Raw genomic sequence first — 19076 nt, forward strand, 5'->3', positions numbered from 1 at the left:
TCTCAGCTGTGGGGAATGTGCACAAGTTCTGGGTGCACATCCAGTTCAGGATTGGTCTGCATATGTAGCAGAATAAAGTAGGATTTAGGTGACAGAATGGACTGTGCCACCACAGGTGGAGGGATCACATTTTAAATGCTCCCCTACATAAAACAGAGCTCCCTGCGACTAGCACAGTAGGGGGCAGGCAGGCTAGAACCTTTATCCCTGTCATACCAGATGAAGGCTTTGGAATGTGTTGATCAGACGTCTTCCCCAAACTCGCCCCATAAGCCACCCAGCTCTATGACACCCTGTGCAAAGGCTCAAATGCTTCCTGCTTCTCATGAGTAGACCAGTGCTTTGTTCACTCTATGCCACAAAAAAACTGATAATCCTCATGGCAACTCTAGTTGCCTCACACTGATCCTCAGCAGGCCTCTCACAATATATTTCAAGGAAATAATATCAATGGCGACTCAAATCTTTCCCCACTAATCCTGTCACATGGGCCAGAAGGAATGTGGGAGGAGCTGCCTATTACTCATGATCCAATGAAAAACAGATTAAGATGAGCTATTCCATTCACGAATTCTGGAATTTCCAGACAATGTTGAGGTCTCGGATATAGTTTCTCATCTATAGCAATTCCAGAAATGCAAAAATGACAAGTGTTAAGGCTCAGGTATATTCAAGCTTTTATTTTCTTACTGGCTACGTTCACCTCAAGGGCTGGAAAAAATGTTCAGTATATTGCGGAAGTTACTTAGCTAACCATAACAAACTTCACAGAAGGTGGGTTTGCCAGAGGAAAACAGAGCTCATTGCAAGATATCAATGCCATTTAAGATTAGCAAAGGAAATGTAATGATGCTAGTCCAAATTCTACACCAAGGAAACCTGAATTCTATAACTTGTACCATATGGACACGTTGGCTTATTTTGTATCAATGATTCTGGTTTGGCCAGTCATGGGGATGGAAAATTGCTGGGCATGGCACTAAAGATCCCCAGTCCTGATCCCTTGGACCATGCTCATCACTCCAGCACTAACCTACTCCAGCTTCTAGGATTTCATCAGACACAGCCTACTTTCAACGCCTATTTTTGCAGCCATAAAAACTAGAAACTTGTTGAGATTCACAGGACGCTGAATTCTATGCCCATTGTCAAACTCTGTGCTTGTGATCACGAAATTAGGAAATTTAACCGAAATTAACTTACCATATAGATTTCTGGGAGAGGGCAAAAAGAATTTATTTTCCAATATTTATAAAACATTTTGGATTTACAAAAGTAATTAAAATAATGTAAATCTATATACACAGAGGCAAGGAAAGAAGAGCTTTTGAGGATTAGATTACACTTAACTTGTGAAATTCAGCCTCTTCGTGAAATTAGTCTGTTAAGAAATATGATTCTTTGCATTATAACTTTTCATAATGATTTATGAAACTACTGTTAAAGTGTAAGTTGTTTTTTTTTTTTAAATGACACTTTGGAGACACCTTGAAATAGGTTGGATTGCTTTGGAAAGCAGCTTTTTTCATGTGTTTGAGAATGAAAATGGGGGGGCGGGGGGAGAGGAAACCCAGATGTTCTTAAAACAAGACAAACCAAAGGAGAAAAAGAATTACAAATATTAACAAACACATTCAGTGAACAGTTACCGGTGCTGAGAAATGGTGATGCTGGTTGAAAGGAAAGAACGCCGATGATCCTTGGTAAAGTTTGGGGTAGCAACCATGGTGGGCCCAAGCCTCGTGATGGGGCACTCCTGAGGTGTATTGGAGACCAACTCACTGTCCTGTCACCACTGCGGTGCCTGCATCTGTGGAGAGTGCATGTGCAGCTCAAGGAAGCCACGTGGCCGCTTTGGAACAGAGTGTGTTCTCCATTATCCAAACTTTGCAGAATTTGCTCTCAGGGTTCTGCTCTTGCCTACAGCAGAGTCCATGGGATGTTCACAAGGCAGCAATGGCTTTGGCAGCCACCCTACGGCCCAAAGGCAAGCTGAGGTCTGTGATGGCCAGCACAATTTTGGGGCTAGACATGGTGGATGCTTTCACCAACTCTGAGACCTGCACAGGGATAAAGAAGGGGAAACAGGTAAAGGGGCACATAGGGGTGACAATTAAACGGTAGCAGAAAGCACTGGGGTTGGGGACAGGTAGGGGAGTCCTAGAATCATAGAACAGTAGGGCTGGAAGGGGCCTACAAGGCCATCGAATCCAACCCCCGGCTCAATGCAGGAATCCAAGTCAGAGCATCCCTGGCAGGTGGCTGTCCAGCCTCGTCTTGAACGCCTCCAGTGTGGGAGAGCCCATCACCTCCCTAGGTCACTGGTTCCATTGTCGTCTTGCTCTAACAGTCAGGAAGTTTTTCCTGATGTTCAGCCGGAATCTGGCTTCCTGTCACTTGAGCCCATTATTCCGTGTCCTGCACTCTGGGATGATGGAGAAGAGATCCTGGCCTTCCTCTCTGTGACAACCTTTCAAGTACTTGAAGAGCGCTATCATATCTCCCCTCAGTCTTCTCTTCTCACGGCTAAACATGCCCAGTTCTTTCAGTCTCTCTTCATAGGGCTTTGTTTCCAGTCCCCTGATCATCTTCGCTGCCCTCCTCTGAACCCTCTCCAGCTTGTCTGCATCCTTCTTAAAGCGCAGTGCCCAGAACTGGACACAGCACTCCAGATGAGGCCTAACCAGTGCTGAGTAGAGGGGAACTAGTACTTCCCAGGATTTGGAAGCCATGCTTCTATTAATGCAGCCCAAAATAGCATTTGCCTTTTTTGCAGCCGCATCACGTTGTTGGCTCATATTCAGCTTGTGATCGACCAAAATTCCAAGATCCTTCTTGCGTTGCCTCTTTCAAGCAACCCATTTCCCTTATTACTAAAGCAGAAAAATCACTGGCCCATTTAGGAACGTAAGAAGCTGCCTTATACTGAATCAGACCACTGGTTCATCTAGCTCTTTACTGCCTACGCTGATTCTCCAGGGTTTCAGACAGAAGCCTTTCTTAGCCCTATCTGGAGATGCTGGGATTGAACCTGGGACTCTTTGTATAAAAATCGATGGCCCTTCCTTGTGTGTAACGCTTGTCCGAACAGACACAGTTCAGCCTCTGTCTCACGCACTTGCTTTCTCTCTCTCTCTCTCTCTCTCTCTCTCTCTGCATAACATACTGAATTTACTGCATTTGTAAATATTAGCCGCCTGGGGCAGGATTCATGGAAAAGCAGGATACAAATATCAATAATAAACACATTTTATATTATTTTTCTGCCAAGGCATTTAAAGCAGTTTACATATTTAAAATTGTAAAGTGAATGGAAAACACACACATTAAAGGACAGCAGACTTGTCTCAGGCCGTTGATGGTGTGTTCAGGAGCTGATGGCATAAACACCAGGGCCTGGGCTTTTTCTTTTCTGCCTTCTCTGAGGGCACACAAGCCTTTAACTTCGTGTGACCCATATCCTACCCCATCCCACAGTCTTGTGGCTGGTAAAGAAGTTGGAAATTATGGATTGGAGGGAGGTAGAGAAATGTTGGCTTTACCTATGACAGCTCTTTCTGGTCATGGAGAAGATGAGAAATTTAAAAAAATACATCAAACTGCTCCATGAAACACCTATTCTTACAATGAAGACCAGACAATATCCCCTTCCCAACTGTTTTTCTACCCATATGGTTTTTGGTTTTTAATTTGCAGGACTGCATCAGGGAAGGGCTGTTTTTATATACGATTTTTGAGACCAAGAGATATATAGTTCAGTAATGACAGTCCAAAAATTTAAAATATTTGTTTTATAGATTTTAAAAAAATTAAAAATAAAATTTTATAGCTTCAAAAATTACACACACAGAATTTAAAATATGAAATGTTTCAGTATAAAACACCAGCTTCAGACTGAAGCTGGTGTTTTATATCGAAACATTTCGCATTTTAAAACCTATTTATAGATATATATTTTTAAAATTTAAAGCTATAATATTTTAATTTTAATTTTTAAAAAACATTTAAATCTATAAAATTTAGGAACTGGATGCACTATAGGTGGTCATTTGTTTTGTTTCGGTTTTGGAGTGCTGTATCATGTGCATTGCCTGCATATCGGTTGATTCAAAATATCTGTTATTTCTCTTCTTCATGTTGCTACCAATATGTAGCTAAATATAAATTAAAGGTAAAGCTTCAATTTACAGTCGGGTTGTTGCATCAAACTGGAGTTGGTATGTGCGGCTGATTTAGGGTCAAACTGTATTCAGCTCTACAACTTTCAGCTTCAACATTGCAGTGTGCAAACTCAGTGAAGCTTTCAATCCTGGTGCCCTCCGTGTTGGTTAGTCTACAGCTCCCATCAGTGGTCTGGTGGGAGTTCGTGTTCCAACACAACTGGAAGGCACCAGGTTGGGAAAGGCTGATTTAAATAGCTGCAACTCATGCAATTTTCTTCAACATCAAAACCGGGAACAATTTTCTCCCTGTACCGTAAAATTTCTCCAAAACTGACATCTCTACAAAAGGTACGTGCGTGCGTGTGAGAGCGAACAATGGCATTCCTTCCGACATTTTCTCACACTTTAAAATGTCTGCTTTCAACAGCACAACTTTAAGTGTGTTTACGCAGAAGTCATTCCCCCTAAATTCAGTGGGCCTTACTCCTAGGTAAGTGCGTACAGGATTGCAGCCTAAGTGACCCTCACCTACTCCTCTGAACTGGTGATTCCATTTCCTCCCAAGAGACTCCCTCTGGTGTCAGGAAAGTCAAACAACAGTCAAGGAAGAGGCACCCTCTCACAGTTGATTCGGATGGTCCAAACTGCTGGGGAGCTGCAGATGGGAGACTTGCTCATGCTATTCAGGGCCGTGTCACATGACTGCTGGGCATCCAGCAGGCATTTTTTCTCCCTGTTCCACAGTGGTGCTCTTGCTGGCAGGCAGCATGTTGTTGCGCACAAAGCTCACACAGAACTTCAGTATACCATTGCTTTACTATGTTAGAACAGCCCTTCCATCATCATGCAGGTCTCACCATTGGATCCATCCTAAAATGAACCCTGAAGATCAAAGACTCCATAACGGGGGAAATGCAAGTATCGGTACTTTGGAGGTGGCATTTTTATCAGGGATTCATAAGAGCATAAGATGAGCCAGGCTGGAGCAGAGCAAGGGTCCATCTAGTCCAGGATTCTGGTCATACAGTGGCCAAACAGCTATTCACGGGGAACCCACAAGCAGGAAATGAGTGCAACAGCATCCTCCTGCCCATGTTCCCCAGCAACTGGTGCACATAGGCTTACTGCCTCTGATACTGGAGGTAGCATATAGCCATCAGGACTAGTAGCCATTGATAGCCTTCTCCTCCAGGAATTTGTCTAACCCCTTTTAAAGCCATCCAAGTTGGTGGCCATCACTACATCCTGTGGTAGTGAGTTCCATAGTTTAACTCTGTGCTGTGTGAAGAAGCCTTTCTTTTTATCTGTCCTGAATCTCCCACCAATCAGTTTCACAGGATGACCCCAGGTTCTAGTATTATGAGAGAGGGAGAAAAATGTCTCCCTATCCACATTATCCACACCATGCATAATTTGGTACACCTCTATCATGTCTCCCCTTACTCGCCTTTTTTCCAAACTAAACAATCCCAGCTGCTGTAACCTTCCCTCATAGGGGAGATGCTCCAGCCCCTTGATCATTTTAGTTGCCCCTTTCTGCACTTTTTGCGGCTCTACAAGATCTTTTTTTAGGTGCGGTGACCAGAACTGAACACGGTATTCTAAGTGTGGTCACACCATAGATTTATATAAGGGCAATATGATCTTGGCAGTTTTATTCTCAATTCCTTTCCTAATTATGGCTAACATGGAGTCTGCCTTTTTTACAGCGGCTGCACACTGGGTCGACATTTCATCGATTCAGAAGCACGAGGGGCTAGAGGGCAGCAAAGGTAGGAAAGTGGTTCCACCTGGAAAATTATTCCTCCCTCCCCAGGGTCAGGGTAGCATTGGTGACATTAGCAGAAGGCCATGGCTGAAACTGTAACTGCTGAAAGATCAAAAAGAGGAAAAAAGTGTATCCGGGTCATGCTAGAAAGGGTGGCAGCCCCATAAGCCAACATCTCCACTAGAAAGCAACTCTGAACAGAGATCTCCGGGTAAGGGGGGGGAGCTCCGTGAAGAATGACAGAAATCGACAACCATAGAAAAATGGGCATTGCTCACCATGGTGAAGGGCATAAACTGTAGGATGCTGCCACGGCTTCCCTGCTCCAAGCAGTCCACACACTCCTCCATGAACCACTGGACAAACTGGGTGTGCGTTCCAGCCGTCTTGGCTCCCAAGATGGAAGAGATCAGTAGGAAGAGGTTGGCTGGGGAGCAGAAGAGTGAATAAGTATTGCCTCCTAAACTGGGGGTGGCGGAGGGGGCTGGGGAGGAGAACAGCTGGAAAACTATTTCAAAGTCTTCTTAGTTTTAACAACAATATCACCACAAGGTATGCATATATTACCACTTCTGGATGCAAAGAGCTCCACATATATTATCTCAGTAGTTCTTACAAGAGCCCTACAAGGTATTAAAATCCCTGTACTGCAGTTAGGATAAATCGTGTCTTGAGTAGGGCCACCACTGTGATTTCATGGCAAAGCTGAGATTTACGACAAAGACTTCGGGTCACAGCTCAGTCTCATCCAGGCAGATCCTATGGATGTTTAGAGCTTCGGCTATTGGGCGGTATAGAAATGAAATAAATAAATAAATTAATTAATTAAAATATTTACTCAGAAGTAAGCCAACAGGATTTATTCCTTAGTAAATATGCTTAAGAGTACAGTGTTAGCCACCAGACCACACTAGCTCTCACCATACCATCTGGCATTACATTTTAGGCATCAGCCTTGTTAAGTTCCTATGCACTAGCATAAAACATTTAGGGCACATTTTAGGATTTTTCCAGTCAAGAGATAATAAGACCACTTTATTTGCCTCTTCTCCAGAGGTAATCATGTTCAGAGAAAACCTACGCTCAGGATCTGTTTCTGTTGAGTGCAGGAAAGGTCCATTGGTACAAAGTACCCTAGTTTTTGTTATTTTGGGAAAAGTAGCTGGAAAGCTGTACCTGGAAAGACAGGTACATTCCAGACTTGGGAGAGGCAAAGAAGATGCCACGGCCATTACTGGGATTCAGCCAGGGCACATTCAAGGTAAGTATTGTGCACATGATCTTTTGCAAACACCCTTCTGGTGAATCGGCTGTCTCCAGATTTAATTTCTGGCCTCCTGTACCCCTCCCTGGATATCACTTGCTGCCCCTTTACCTTGGAACTTGCTCTAAACCTTCCTACTAACTCTGTCTCCTCCCTCCAAAACTCCTCTAGGAAATCACCATCTGAATCTCCTTTTGTAAAAACAACAACAAAACCCACTCCTGTCTGTTTCCCCTCCACTTTCCCATCTCTCCCCCTCACGCACACTCAAATAAAGCCTACACTGCATGTGTGTTTTCCAAGCCATTTTTACTAACACTTGATCCATGATATTTTGAGCTTGTATTTAATCCTTTAAAAAGGCACGCTTTCACTGAAAACCTCAGATAAATTGTTCACCGTTTCAGGATGCTTAAAGCTAGAATTAGACTGTATGAAATTAATTTCTCCACAACTAATTTCACTCTTGCTTTGGACCACCATGCTAATCCATCAATCACATACACACAAGCTTTCTATGTCTCTTGCTGGACTTTTTTGACCTGTTGATTTCTATTAGTGACTTTTAAATGCTTCTTGTCATTTAACATGGTCAAATAGCCTTTTCATTTTAATGTTTTTAATTATCTAATTCCCTCCTAGTAAACAAGAATATTTCTTCCAAGATCTATGTTTATGGTCTCTGACTCACTTAAAATTTGAAGTGCCAGGTTTTTTAGCAGTGAGGTGTTCAAAATTAAAAGATCCTTATAGGTGACAGGGTTCCATGTGAGCAAGGTGCATACTTGTGTGTTAACCCAGAGCATACTTCGGAACACCATGATCTGAATAGTGGCCAGAGCCCAGAATTTCCACATGCAGTACGGCAAGGGAGGGCTGCGAACTCAGTTGTTTAGATAAACTGATGCCCACTCTTTAATGCCTAATAGGAAAGCTTCAGCTATTGAGCGGTATAGAATTGTAATAAATGAATAAATAAATAGGAGAGGCCTAACTGGAGGCCACATCACTGAATGTGGTAGCCCCTTGCCTCTTAAATTCAGGTCAAAGGGTCCGGAGACTTCTGCTGGTAGAATAGCAGTCTCCACATTCTTTGAAACAGTCGTCTTTATTTACAATTCCAGGACCAAACTGGAACATTCAAGAACAGGTTTCTCAACTGAACTCTGGGTGATCCCGTCACCAAACAAAGCCCTGCATAATTTGGAAAAAGTTTCAGCCAAGCTAGATGGAGCTCTGGCCTAGTTCTAGAACTTTCTCCACAGTATGGCTAGAACTAAAGAGGCTTACCTAGGACCCTGTTGAGGGGATCTCTCATGCTGACTGTATGCAGCTGTGAGGCAGACAGTGAAGTGCTCATGGTGCGGTCCGCTGAGGGGAGAGAAAAAATCCTGGTTTAGAGATAAGTAACTCAGCCTGGGAAGCTAACTCCCTGAGTCCCAACAGAAACACTTTTCAATCGGACCTTCCGCTCCTTTTGCGGTGGTCACTTGTGCAGCCTGGGATGGCAAGAAGAGGAGCGTAGTGTGTTTTTGCTTTGCCAGCACTGGGCAAGTCAATTTGATTCTGTGGCTTATTACCCTTAATGTTTGACAATGTCACTACTACATTAGTTTTAGTTACAAACAACATTTAGGGCACAATCCTAGGGCTGCTAGAGAGTGGCTAGATGGCCATAGGATTTGTCATTTTTTGGGACCCCATCTCGGAGCCCGCGCTCCAAGGTCAGTTCCCAGAAAACTGCCTCCCTGTCCCTTCGCCTGCCGCCTTGTAGGCGGTGCAGTTCGTCCCCAGCTCCATGCTTGTAAGAACAGTGGGGAGCAGGGAAAAGGGGGCATTCCCAGGGGCTGGGAGGGGAGGGTGGAAGCGCTGGTACAACGGTTCCTATGTGCCGTCCGGCCTACCCCACCCCACCCCACTCTGAGCCACCCCAGCTAGACAGCCGGAATCAGCTGTCTAGCTGCAAATGCAGGGCGGCCGGAGCGTGGAGAAGACGATCCCCTCCACGCTCAGCCTGCCCTGCATTGGATAGTCGGTTGCCTCCGAGTTTGGAGGCGGTCGAATATCCCCATAGGATTGCACCCTCCATATCTCGAAGTGCTCAGCATGCATTATCTCCTAGAACCAAACTCAGCTATCAAAAGAGCCTGTGCAGTGTAGTGTAGTGTAGTGTAGTGTAATGAAATTGAACTATAGATCTGGATGCCCCTGGTTCAAATCTTGTCCCTACCATGAACTTACCAGGTGGCCTCAGGTAAGCCACACTCTCTCAGCCATAGCTCCACATCTGCAGTGGGGGATTAGGTCACTGACCTAACTTGCAGTATTGCTGGAAAGACTGCAACATGATAATGTCTGTGAAGCACCTTGAACATCTGAAAGCACTATATAAATGCTAAGTATGGTCAACATCACCACCATGGCTGCGGTGTGTCAGCAGACTGAGTCTCACCAGGAACACTGCTTGCTTTGCTGCCTGCTGTCTTTTGTCAAAACACAGAATCATAGACTCATAGAATAGTAGGGTTGGAAGGGGCCTACAAGGCCACTGAGTCCAACCCCCTGCTCAAAGCAGGAATCCAAGTCAGAGCATCCCTGGCAGGTGGCTGTCCAGCCTTCCCTGCACCTCCTCCTCCAAGTCATTAATAAAAATGTTGACGAGCACTGGGCCCAGGACTGAGCCCTGTGGTACCCCGCTCATTACCTCTCCCCAGTTTGAGAAGATCCCATTGATAAGCACTCTTTGAGTCCGATTCTGTAGCCAACTGTGGATCCACCTGATTGTTTTTGCATCTAGCCCTCTTTGAGCTAGTTTGCTCATCCGGAGATCATGGGGCACTTCGTCGAAAGCTTTTCTGAAGTCAAGGTACATTATGCCCACAGCATTCCCACAGTCCACAAGGGAGGTCAAAACATGAGATCAGATTTGTCTGGCAGGATTTGTTCTTGACAAATCCATGTTGGCTTCGAGTAATCACTGCATTTTTTTCAAGGTGCTTCCAGATGGATTCCTTTATCATCTGCTCCAGAATTTTCCCAGGGATTGATGTCAGACTGACTGGTCTGTAGTTCCCAGGTTCCTCCTTTTTACCCTTTTTGAAGATAGGGACAACGTTAGCCCTCCTCCAGTCATCTGGCACTTCACCCGTCCTCCATAATTTCTCAAAGAGAATAGACAATGGTTTTGAGAGTTGTTCTGCCAGTTCCTTTATTACTCTAGGATGCAGTTCACCTGGCCCTGGAGATTTCAACTCATTCAAAGTAATTAGATGTTCCTTGACCATAGGCCTATCGATCTCAAGCTGCAATCCTGCCCCTTCAGCCTGTACTTGGCCTTTGCCAGGGGGGTCATAGGCCCTCTTTTGGGAGAAGACTGAGCCGAAGTAGGAATTGAGCACTTCTGCCTTTTCTTTGTCATATGTTATCATTTTGCCAGCCTTATTTAATAGTTGAACCACCATTTCTTTCCCCTGTCTTTTATTATGCACGTATCTGAAGAAAGCCCTCTTGTTGCTTTTAGCATCCCTCGCTAACCTCAGCTCGTTCTTCCTGACACCATCCCTGCAATTCTGTGCTAGCTGCCTGTACTCTTCCTTTGTTGCTTGGCCTTCTTTCCACTTCCTATATGTGTCCTTTTTTGTTTTCAGGTCATCTCTAAGCTTTTTGTGAAGTCACACTGGCTTCTTCTGTTGTCTTCCGCCTTTTTTTCTTGTTGAAATTGTTGGTAATTGTGCCTTGAGAATTTCCTTTTTTAAAAGCTCTCACCCATCTCGGACTCCTTTTCTCATTACAGTCGCTCGCCATGGGACCTTACATGGGATCTTACACGGCTTTTGCTTCCTTTAGAACCAAGAACTCAAGTTCAACATGGTCACTTTCCCCCAGAGTTCCCGTAACTGCTACTTTATCCACTAAGTCATCTCTGTTGGTTAGGATCAAGTCAAGGATAGCCGATCCTCTAGTTCCTTCCTCTACTTTCTGTAGGAGGAAGTTATCTGCCACACAAGTCAGGAATTTCCTGGAGGGGCCATGTTTTGCAGAATTTGTCTCCCAACAAATATCGGGGAAATTGAAGTCCCCCATTACTACTACATCACGCTTCCTTGAAACACTGGCTATTTGCTTTTCAAAGGTTTCATCCTCATCTTCTCCTTGATTGGGTGGCCGGTAGTAGACTCCGACCACCATGTTCCTTTTATTCTTTGCTCCATGATCATGTACTCAAGGTAAGACCATTTTCCACCAGGTTACGCTCCCCCACCCCCTTTCTTTGCTTTGCTAAGTCCCTTATGCAATCACACCACTCAAGTTGGTAATGATATTCAATCAATACCATCATCATCACCATCATCATCACCACCACCATCACCATTATTAATTTACCATTTCAGAAGTAAAATACATTAAAAAAAATTTAAAAAACTGTTTCACAACAACTTCATCTTACTGCAATGCATGTTAGAACACTAAAAACAATCAACAAGAACGGTGACTGAGCACCTCCTGTAAATCTCTTTACATTATTCACTGAGGACTAGAAATCCTTTTTTTTTTTTAAGAGAAAGTAAGATCCGAGACCCTTTGAATGCTGAATTCTGTGCCCATCCCCCAGATCTGTGCTTATGTGGCAGAACTGCAGGATGTGCAGCCTGGTTACACTAGCAACTGCATTGCCTATGTTTGCAATTCAGCAGCCCAGTCTTGGATGGTGGGCTTTACAGGGCAGGACGAGTCGGCCATCTGTCTCTTTCCAGTTCTGCAGTGGAATTACCCTAAGAGTGGATCTGGGTGCAATGACTCTGGAGGAAAAGGAAGTTCATTTCCAACACTCCCTGCTATGATTCACAGTTGGATCAAAGATGAAAGCCTCCCTCTCCCTTTTTTTGCCTGCTCTCTTTTGTCTTCTTGTCGTAAATCTTGTGTGTAAATCAAAGTGGAAAGGAAACAAACGTGCCAACTCACGGCTATGACAGAAGGAATTAGGGGGTGAAAATTCCCAAATTCCTTTGCTGTGAGGAAAAAGTGAAATCACAAGAAAGGATAATGAGATATGGGGAAACCACAAGCACACATGCCCTGAGAACAATTGAAGAAAACCAAGATAGGATCTCTGAATCAACGGGCAAGAATCCAAGGCAATGAGCAGTGATGTTCGTGGATTGATTTTGCTTACGTCTTTTTAAATATGATGATGAGTGAACATATAAAACAAATAAATCGACATGTGCTGTTTTAAAAGCAGCATCTATCCATTCATTCCAGAAGATTATTTGGGGGATCTTGCTCTATCTAATGACAACTGGGCTAGGGGTTGTCATAGGGCTCTATTGTGATCCTCATACTATTCAATAACTATGTGAAGGTGCTGGTTGAGGTTGTTCCAGACTGAAGCATCATCAATGTGTAGATGACACTCAACTCTATGGGCGGGTTCACACGTTACGCTAAGCCACCCTCGGGGATACGCCACCGTGGGTTGGTTGTTCACTCGCCAACCCACATTACTCCCGACAAATGCTTGGGGACGTGGCAGCTCAAGGTGGCTTGTTTTCCCCTCAGTCCTCCAGCCTGCTCCCTGCATGTATCCCAGTGGCCTTTGCAGCACAACCCACTTCATCTCCTTGTCCTGGCCCCCTCCCCACTCCTATCACTACCCCTTTTCGATGCACTTACTTTGTTTACCACCTTTAAAAAAAAAATTCAGTGCCTCAGAATTGCACAAATTATTATTATTGTTATTGTTATTGTTATTATTATTATTATGTCAGTCTTTCGCAAGTGCACAGATTTGGCTGTCCACTATGTGTAGTCTTCCCTGCTCTATTTCTTTGTATGTTTCAGCTGTCAAAAAGAGCGCCAAAGTGGAGTAGGTACCATACAAGGAAACTGACAAGGCGAGAACGCAGTTGCACGAAGTTCCCCTCCATTTATTTCTACCCTTTCAATACTTCCTGGAGTCTCCCGCTAGTCCAGAAACAGGAGTTTCCTACTCCTCTTTGGTACTCCCTTTGACAGCTGAAACATACACGGAAATTGACCCGGGAAGACTACATGTAGCGGACAGCTGAATCTATGCACTTGTGAAAGACTGAAAACGCCCCCGCCACCCGCCCCCATTTACGCAATACTGAGGCACCGAAAAATAAGAAAAAAAAGGTGGCGAACGAGTGACCATCCTTCCAAAGTGCCATTTGGGCATCAGTGGAGGGGCAGTCACTGGCAAGGGAGGCTGGAGGCGGCACTGGCAAGATCGCAAAGAGCAGCACAGGCTTTTTTGCCACACTTGCAAAGCAGCTCTGTAGCCGCTTGGCACAAGCTATGGTGCTGGGTTCGGATGTCACGACAAGTCACGCTGAGAACAGCCGATCATCAACAACCCTATTACAAGCCTTGGGTTCTCAGGGTGGCTTGTTGGGGGGGAAAAAGTCAGGCTGAACCACCCGCACCGGGTTTGGACATCACGGTAAGCCACGCTGACACTAACATGGCTCATAAACCGCTGTGGCTTGTCATGACGTGCAAACTCAGTCTGTCTCTTCTGTTCATCAGGACCCAGTGAGGAGGTGGAAATTCTGAAGAAGTGCCAGGAGTCGGTTATGATGCCTAATAAACTCGAGCTCAACCCGGAGGAGCTGAGGGCACTCTTGGTGGATGGTTCAGCAAACCTGGGAGGTGCTGTTCAACCTGTTCTAGACGGGGCCGTACCCCTGCTAAAAGACCAAGTCCGCTGCTTGGGGCGCTATTAGATCTCACCTTTACTCTGGATGCCCAAGTGATACCTGTGGCACAGAGTGCCTTTCACCAGCTTGGGCTGGCATGCTAGCTACAGTCCCTCTTGGGCAGAGATAGTCTGCCGCAATGATCCAGGCCCCGGTAACATCCACATTTGATTACTGCAGTACACTATATATAGAGGTGCTCTAGAAAAGAATTCAGAAAATGAAGTTGATTCAGATTGTTAACTGGCACTGGCTGCTCAGAACAAAAACCTCGTCAATATTAAAAGGTGTTCACTGGCTTCCAATGTGTTTCTGAGTACATCCCTCACTGTTTATACCTATTTATTTACCCTCTTGGAGGAATCACAGGTTATAATGGATAACCCTATTCATTTAAGAACAATAACAGTGTTTTAAAATATATACATCTAATTTCAATCTTCATAAAAAGAAGAGAGAAGTTACTGTTTGCTGTTATTTTTTTAAAGAGGGAAAGTAAAATGAAGTTTAGCCAGGTTAGAGCAGAACTCTACCCTGCAAGACTGGCAAACCCCTTCCAGGGAACCTGTTGGGGCCCACTCTGATTCCAAGACGGTTTCCTCACCATGATTCCACTTACTGGGGCTGGATAGGATGCTGGTGTCTTCCTCATTGGAGCTGAGCAGACGCATGAGTTTGGATGGCTGGGTATCATCCAAAGGGAAGAGACTGATGTAATCCTGGAAGTGGGATCAACAAGGACAGCAAGAGCCAATTGAGTAGCTACTGATAAATGCAACACAAGCCTGTAAGTAAGGCAGTCATGCTGGGCCCAGGCCTCTCATTCATGTATGGGCTTGTACTCTAAACCTTCATGACCCCTATCTCAACTTCTCTCCTCAAGCAGTCCAATTAAGGATGATTCATGTACTCCACTTGTATCCTTTTTTCTTTTCTTTTTTTTTTGCATTTTTAAAATTTTATTTTCACAGATCACAAGATATAACAAAAAAAAAAGAAAAAAGAGAGACAAACATTTCAAACATAACGTAAGGACTCAAACCATCCATGAGCTTAGAATTCCAGTATGTTATGAAAAGTGACCAATTCTGCATAAACTTGTTCGCAAAACTTTGTTCTTTATATCTTCTTAAAAAGTTATCAATTTGTTCATGTAGACCGTGTCCCAGACCTCCTGGAACCAATCTTCACTGGACAGAATCTATCCTTCTTTTTAAAAGGATGAAGAGAAATTATTAGGAAGCAGGGCAGCAGTACAGGAGAGCTGTCCTTGAGACAACCTTGCCTCAGACCATTTAGAGCACTCTGAAATGCGTCTGGAAACACACCGGTAACCAGAGCAACTGATGCAAAATTGCTGTTTACCATCTGGATGGTGGCTTGCGATTGTTCCTGGATGGTGCTCCACTTGCCTGAAGGACCAGGTTCACAGCCTGGGGATCTCCCGGCCCCCATCAACATCTAGACAGCCATCTCTTGCACCAATGGGAGCTGCTGAACCATCTCCAAAAGCAACCCCACTTACAGTGCATTTTTAATAGTCAAGCTTGGATGCAACTACTGCGTAAGTCACTGAAGCCAGGCTTGAGCGCTCTTGACAGGGACACAGCTGGTGTACCAGCTTAAGCTGGCAAGATGCATTTCTGGCTACTGAAGCCACCTGAGTCTCCAGAGGTAGCAACAAGCCTAGGAGAACCCCCATGCTATGAACTTGGGTCCTTCGGGGAAATGTGACACCATCCAGAATTGGTTGCGTACCACCATCCAGATCAACCATCCAGTTGTCCAAGCCCCAGTGACGAAGTGTCAAGGTAAAAAGAAATGAGGCACACACGTGTGTTAAGCACCAGTATGAGCTTAGCAACAGGGTGAGGAGGCTGAGGCAGTTGACCCTTCCCAGCCTTCTGCTACTAAATAATGTAGTTTTTCAGGCAAACCAGCCCAATAATAATTTTAAAAACAGCTAGGGAGGTAGAAAGCGAGCAGAGGGAAGGGGGCTATCTAGTGTACTGCACAGTGTGTTATGTAAGACTATCTGCCTGCTGGACAGAAGTTGCAGGCGTGTGTTTGGTGGGTGGAGTAACTGCATGACTAGCCATGTTCAGAGCTTCTTACAAAGAAGGAGACAAATTCACAAAGGATAGCTCTATAGTGCTAGTTAAATAGAACTCCCATGTAGAAAGGCAGTGTACCTCAATGCCAAATGACTCTGGGGACAGGCAATAGGGGAAGGTTGTCACCTCCATGCAGTTGACTGGCTACTGGTGGAACGAGAATGCTAGACTGTTCGGATCCTTGATTGATTGATTGATTATTTATTTATTTCACTTCATTTCATTTCTATACCACCCAATAGCTAAAGGTTGATCTGACCTAACAAGGTGATCCTTATGCTATTAGAGCTCAGGGTAATTTCACTCTCAGCTTAACCACCCACACTGGATCACTAGAAGGGTTTCATATTCATGCCTGATCTTTTTGACCTTAAAGATGTCAGAACCATCAACCGTTTTCCAGATGCTTTTAAAAACTTGAGTAGGAAAAACCTCCATTCTCAAGTGGCCGTTAGCGATCACAAAGCACGCCCTGAGGAAGATCTGTGCCACTGTCCTCAGCATCTCCCTTCCAGCGATTCATTCCTATCCCCTCTTTCAATTCACTGACTTCAACAGCTCTTATCGATCCAGTGCGGTCTGCTTTCCCTACATCCTTGGAGGGTGCACACGTGGGAATGACAGCGTACCTCTATATCTTCTCGGTGTCTCTTGCGCTGCCAGGCGGATACCTGTCCCTTGTTGTGGGAGGAGTAGGAGCTGGAGGCACACCACACAGACAGCCTGAGGGGCAGAAAGAAGGAACGTCAGCCCCAAAGGTTGAAAAGTAAATTACACTGAGCCACCTTGCTTTTTCCTACTGGGTGTAGGTCCCCCGACTCCGACATTCTCCAACTGTATTGGGAGAACAGGGAATCCCACATCATATTTAATACATACTGATGGGTTCATTGTTAGTGCAAGAGAGAATATGGCCTTGAAGAGGGGATGGGATCTCGGATCCCTAGGCACTATCCCTAGTTCTAGCAGGGTTCTGGAAGCTGGGGAGGAAGAGAGAAGGGCCAGATTCTGCCACTAACAAAATGTACAATTCTTGTCATTTTTAAACATGCCTACGTCTTCTTGCGTTCTCTCTTTAGCCATTTGACTAATACCTATTTGACCTTCCTTGGCCCTTAGCAGAATGCTTTTATATGAAAAAAGAAAGCAAGCTCTAGCTCTCATGGCTTGCAAGGGCATGGGCAAACCCTGAGGGAGGGACTCAGCAAAATTCCCGGAGGGGGTGGGGACAAGGCTTCAGCATCCTGGAAAATGTTTTGTTTTTTCACTTCCCATGACAACCAGAAATGGAATAAACCATGCAAAAATAAGAAAATAAGACACCTGTGTGCTTAGTTTACATTAAGTTTTAACTTGAAGATTTGGGCCTTTGGGTTACAGAATTGGAGCTCCTTCGTCCCTTGTCTCTTACTTGGCAAGGGCCTTGCCTGGTGGGTCCATCAGCATATGCCACTTGGAGGAATCAGTGAGCAGATTGGGCAAGATGTGTCCCAGGAGGGTTAGCGTCAGCTGCTGCATATCCAGGCAGAAAATGGAGTAGAGCAACTCCACAGCCCGCATTGCATGCTCTTTCCGCGTCTCTTTCAGGAGCTCCTAAGAGAAAAGAAAGCAATGGATGCAACAGCACAAAGAAGCAATAGGATCTCGGAAGCTAAGCAGGGTCAGCCCTGGTTAGTACTTGGATGGAGAACCGCCTGGGAATCAGGCTTCCTGCATGGAGCAGGAGGTTGGACTCGATGGTCTTGTAGGCCCCTTCCAACCCTATGATTCTATGATTCTATAAGTTACCTTTGTTCCGTGCATAATACCATGATGGCTAAACTTCTCTGGGAGGCTGTGATACCATAGTGTCATATGTAAAAGCCAAAAAGGCTCCCCCCCACCCCCACGGATTGTCAGCGGTCACCGTGTGGAAATGAACCCAGAGAAAAGCTCCATGCAGTCAAAAGTTTTAACCTCTACTGAGTAGAGGAGCAGGCACAGGCTAGTCTAGAACAATCACAAAGCTAGACACAAAAAGGGAAAAGAGGCAATGGAAGGACAAGACTCTCCAGTGGTGGTGACCTGCAAGGTGTGTGCAATGTTTGTTTTCTTGCCCGAGAACAACATGGCCTACACCTGCAACAAGTGCAAGTTGATCATGCTGCTGGAAGAAAAAGTAAGTGCACTGGAGCGGCGACTGTCGACCCTCCGGGGAATAAGAGAACACAAAGAGTTCTTGGACAGAATGGGGGAACTACAGCAGCAAAGGGAAGACCAGAAGCTTGAAGAGCAACAGCAAGATGAGGCAGTGGGAAATGCTGAGGTGAAGAAAAATGGAGTAGAGGATACTCCTTGGAAAAGGGTGACAGTTAGGAGAAGAAGAACTAGATGCCACTCTGCACCAGTGGAAGCAGTCGAGCTGTGGAACCGATTCCAGGTACTTGCGGATGAGACTGGAGGACAGCCTGCAGAGGACAAATCACAGGGGAACCTGCATGAGAGTGAGCAAGAGGCTGAAGGTCAGTCAAACAGAGGCGATGAAACCCAGGCCTACAAGAAGAAGAAGAGAAGAGTGGTAGTAGTGGGAGACTCCTTGCTGCGTGGGATCGAGACCCAAGTATGTTGCGAAGACCCATGGACTCACCAGGTATGTTGTCTCCCGGGAGGATGGATTAGAGATGTGACTGAAGGGTTGCCTGCACTCATAAAGCCCACTGACAGGTATCCCTGTTCTCATCCATGTGGGAACAAATGATACCGCCAAGCGGAGCTATGAACAAATCACGTCAGACTTTGAGGCTTTGGGAAGGAAACTCAAGAACTTTGGGGCCCAGATAGTTTTCTCATCCATCCTTCCAGTAGTTAGAAAAGGGATAGAAAGGGAATGAAAAATACTCCGGGTGAATGACTGGCTACAAAGGTGGTGCCGACGAGAGAGATTTGGATTCTGGGACCATGGCCTATACTTCCTGGAAGATGGGCTGTTGGCAAGGGATGGGTTGCACCTCACAAAGGCTGGGAAGAATGTGTTTGGCCACAGCATGAAGAACTTCATCAGGAGGGCCT

At 45.2% G+C, this 19076-nt stretch overlaps 1 protein-coding gene across 4 annotated transcripts in view; it reads right to left on the minus strand.

Annotated features, from left to right (window-relative positions):
* Positions 1–1488: 1488 nt before the first annotated feature.
* Positions 1489–19076, minus strand: part of MED24 (mediator complex subunit 24) — an 80391-nt gene continuing 62803 nt past the window's right edge. For 2 of the 4 annotated variants that reach the window (XM_084804559.1, XM_084804556.1), the window contains 6 exons: positions 17440–17621; positions 16658–16751; positions 14534–14633; positions 8486–8566; positions 6210–6358; positions 1489–2060 (listed from right to left, as the gene is read on the minus strand). In XM_084804559.1, coding sequence (XP_084660685.1) covers positions 1944–2060; positions 6210–6358; positions 8486–8566; positions 14534–14633; positions 16658–16751; positions 17440–17621 — 723 coding nt within the window. In that variant the 3' untranslated portion in view covers positions 1489–1943. Of the gene's footprint in view, positions 2061–6209; positions 6359–8485; positions 8567–14518; positions 14634–16657; positions 16752–17439; positions 17622–19076 lie in introns of all 4 variants that reach the window. The other 2 variants (XM_084804555.1, XM_084804557.1) reach the window with 1 other exon arrangement.

Source organism: Heloderma suspectum, chromosome 6 (genome assembly GCF_057233095.1).
Source record: "Heloderma suspectum isolate Gila_16-S chromosome 6, 16-S_ref, whole genome shotgun sequence".
Classification (NCBI taxonomy): domain Eukaryota; kingdom Metazoa; phylum Chordata; class Lepidosauria; order Squamata; family Helodermatidae; genus Heloderma; species Heloderma suspectum.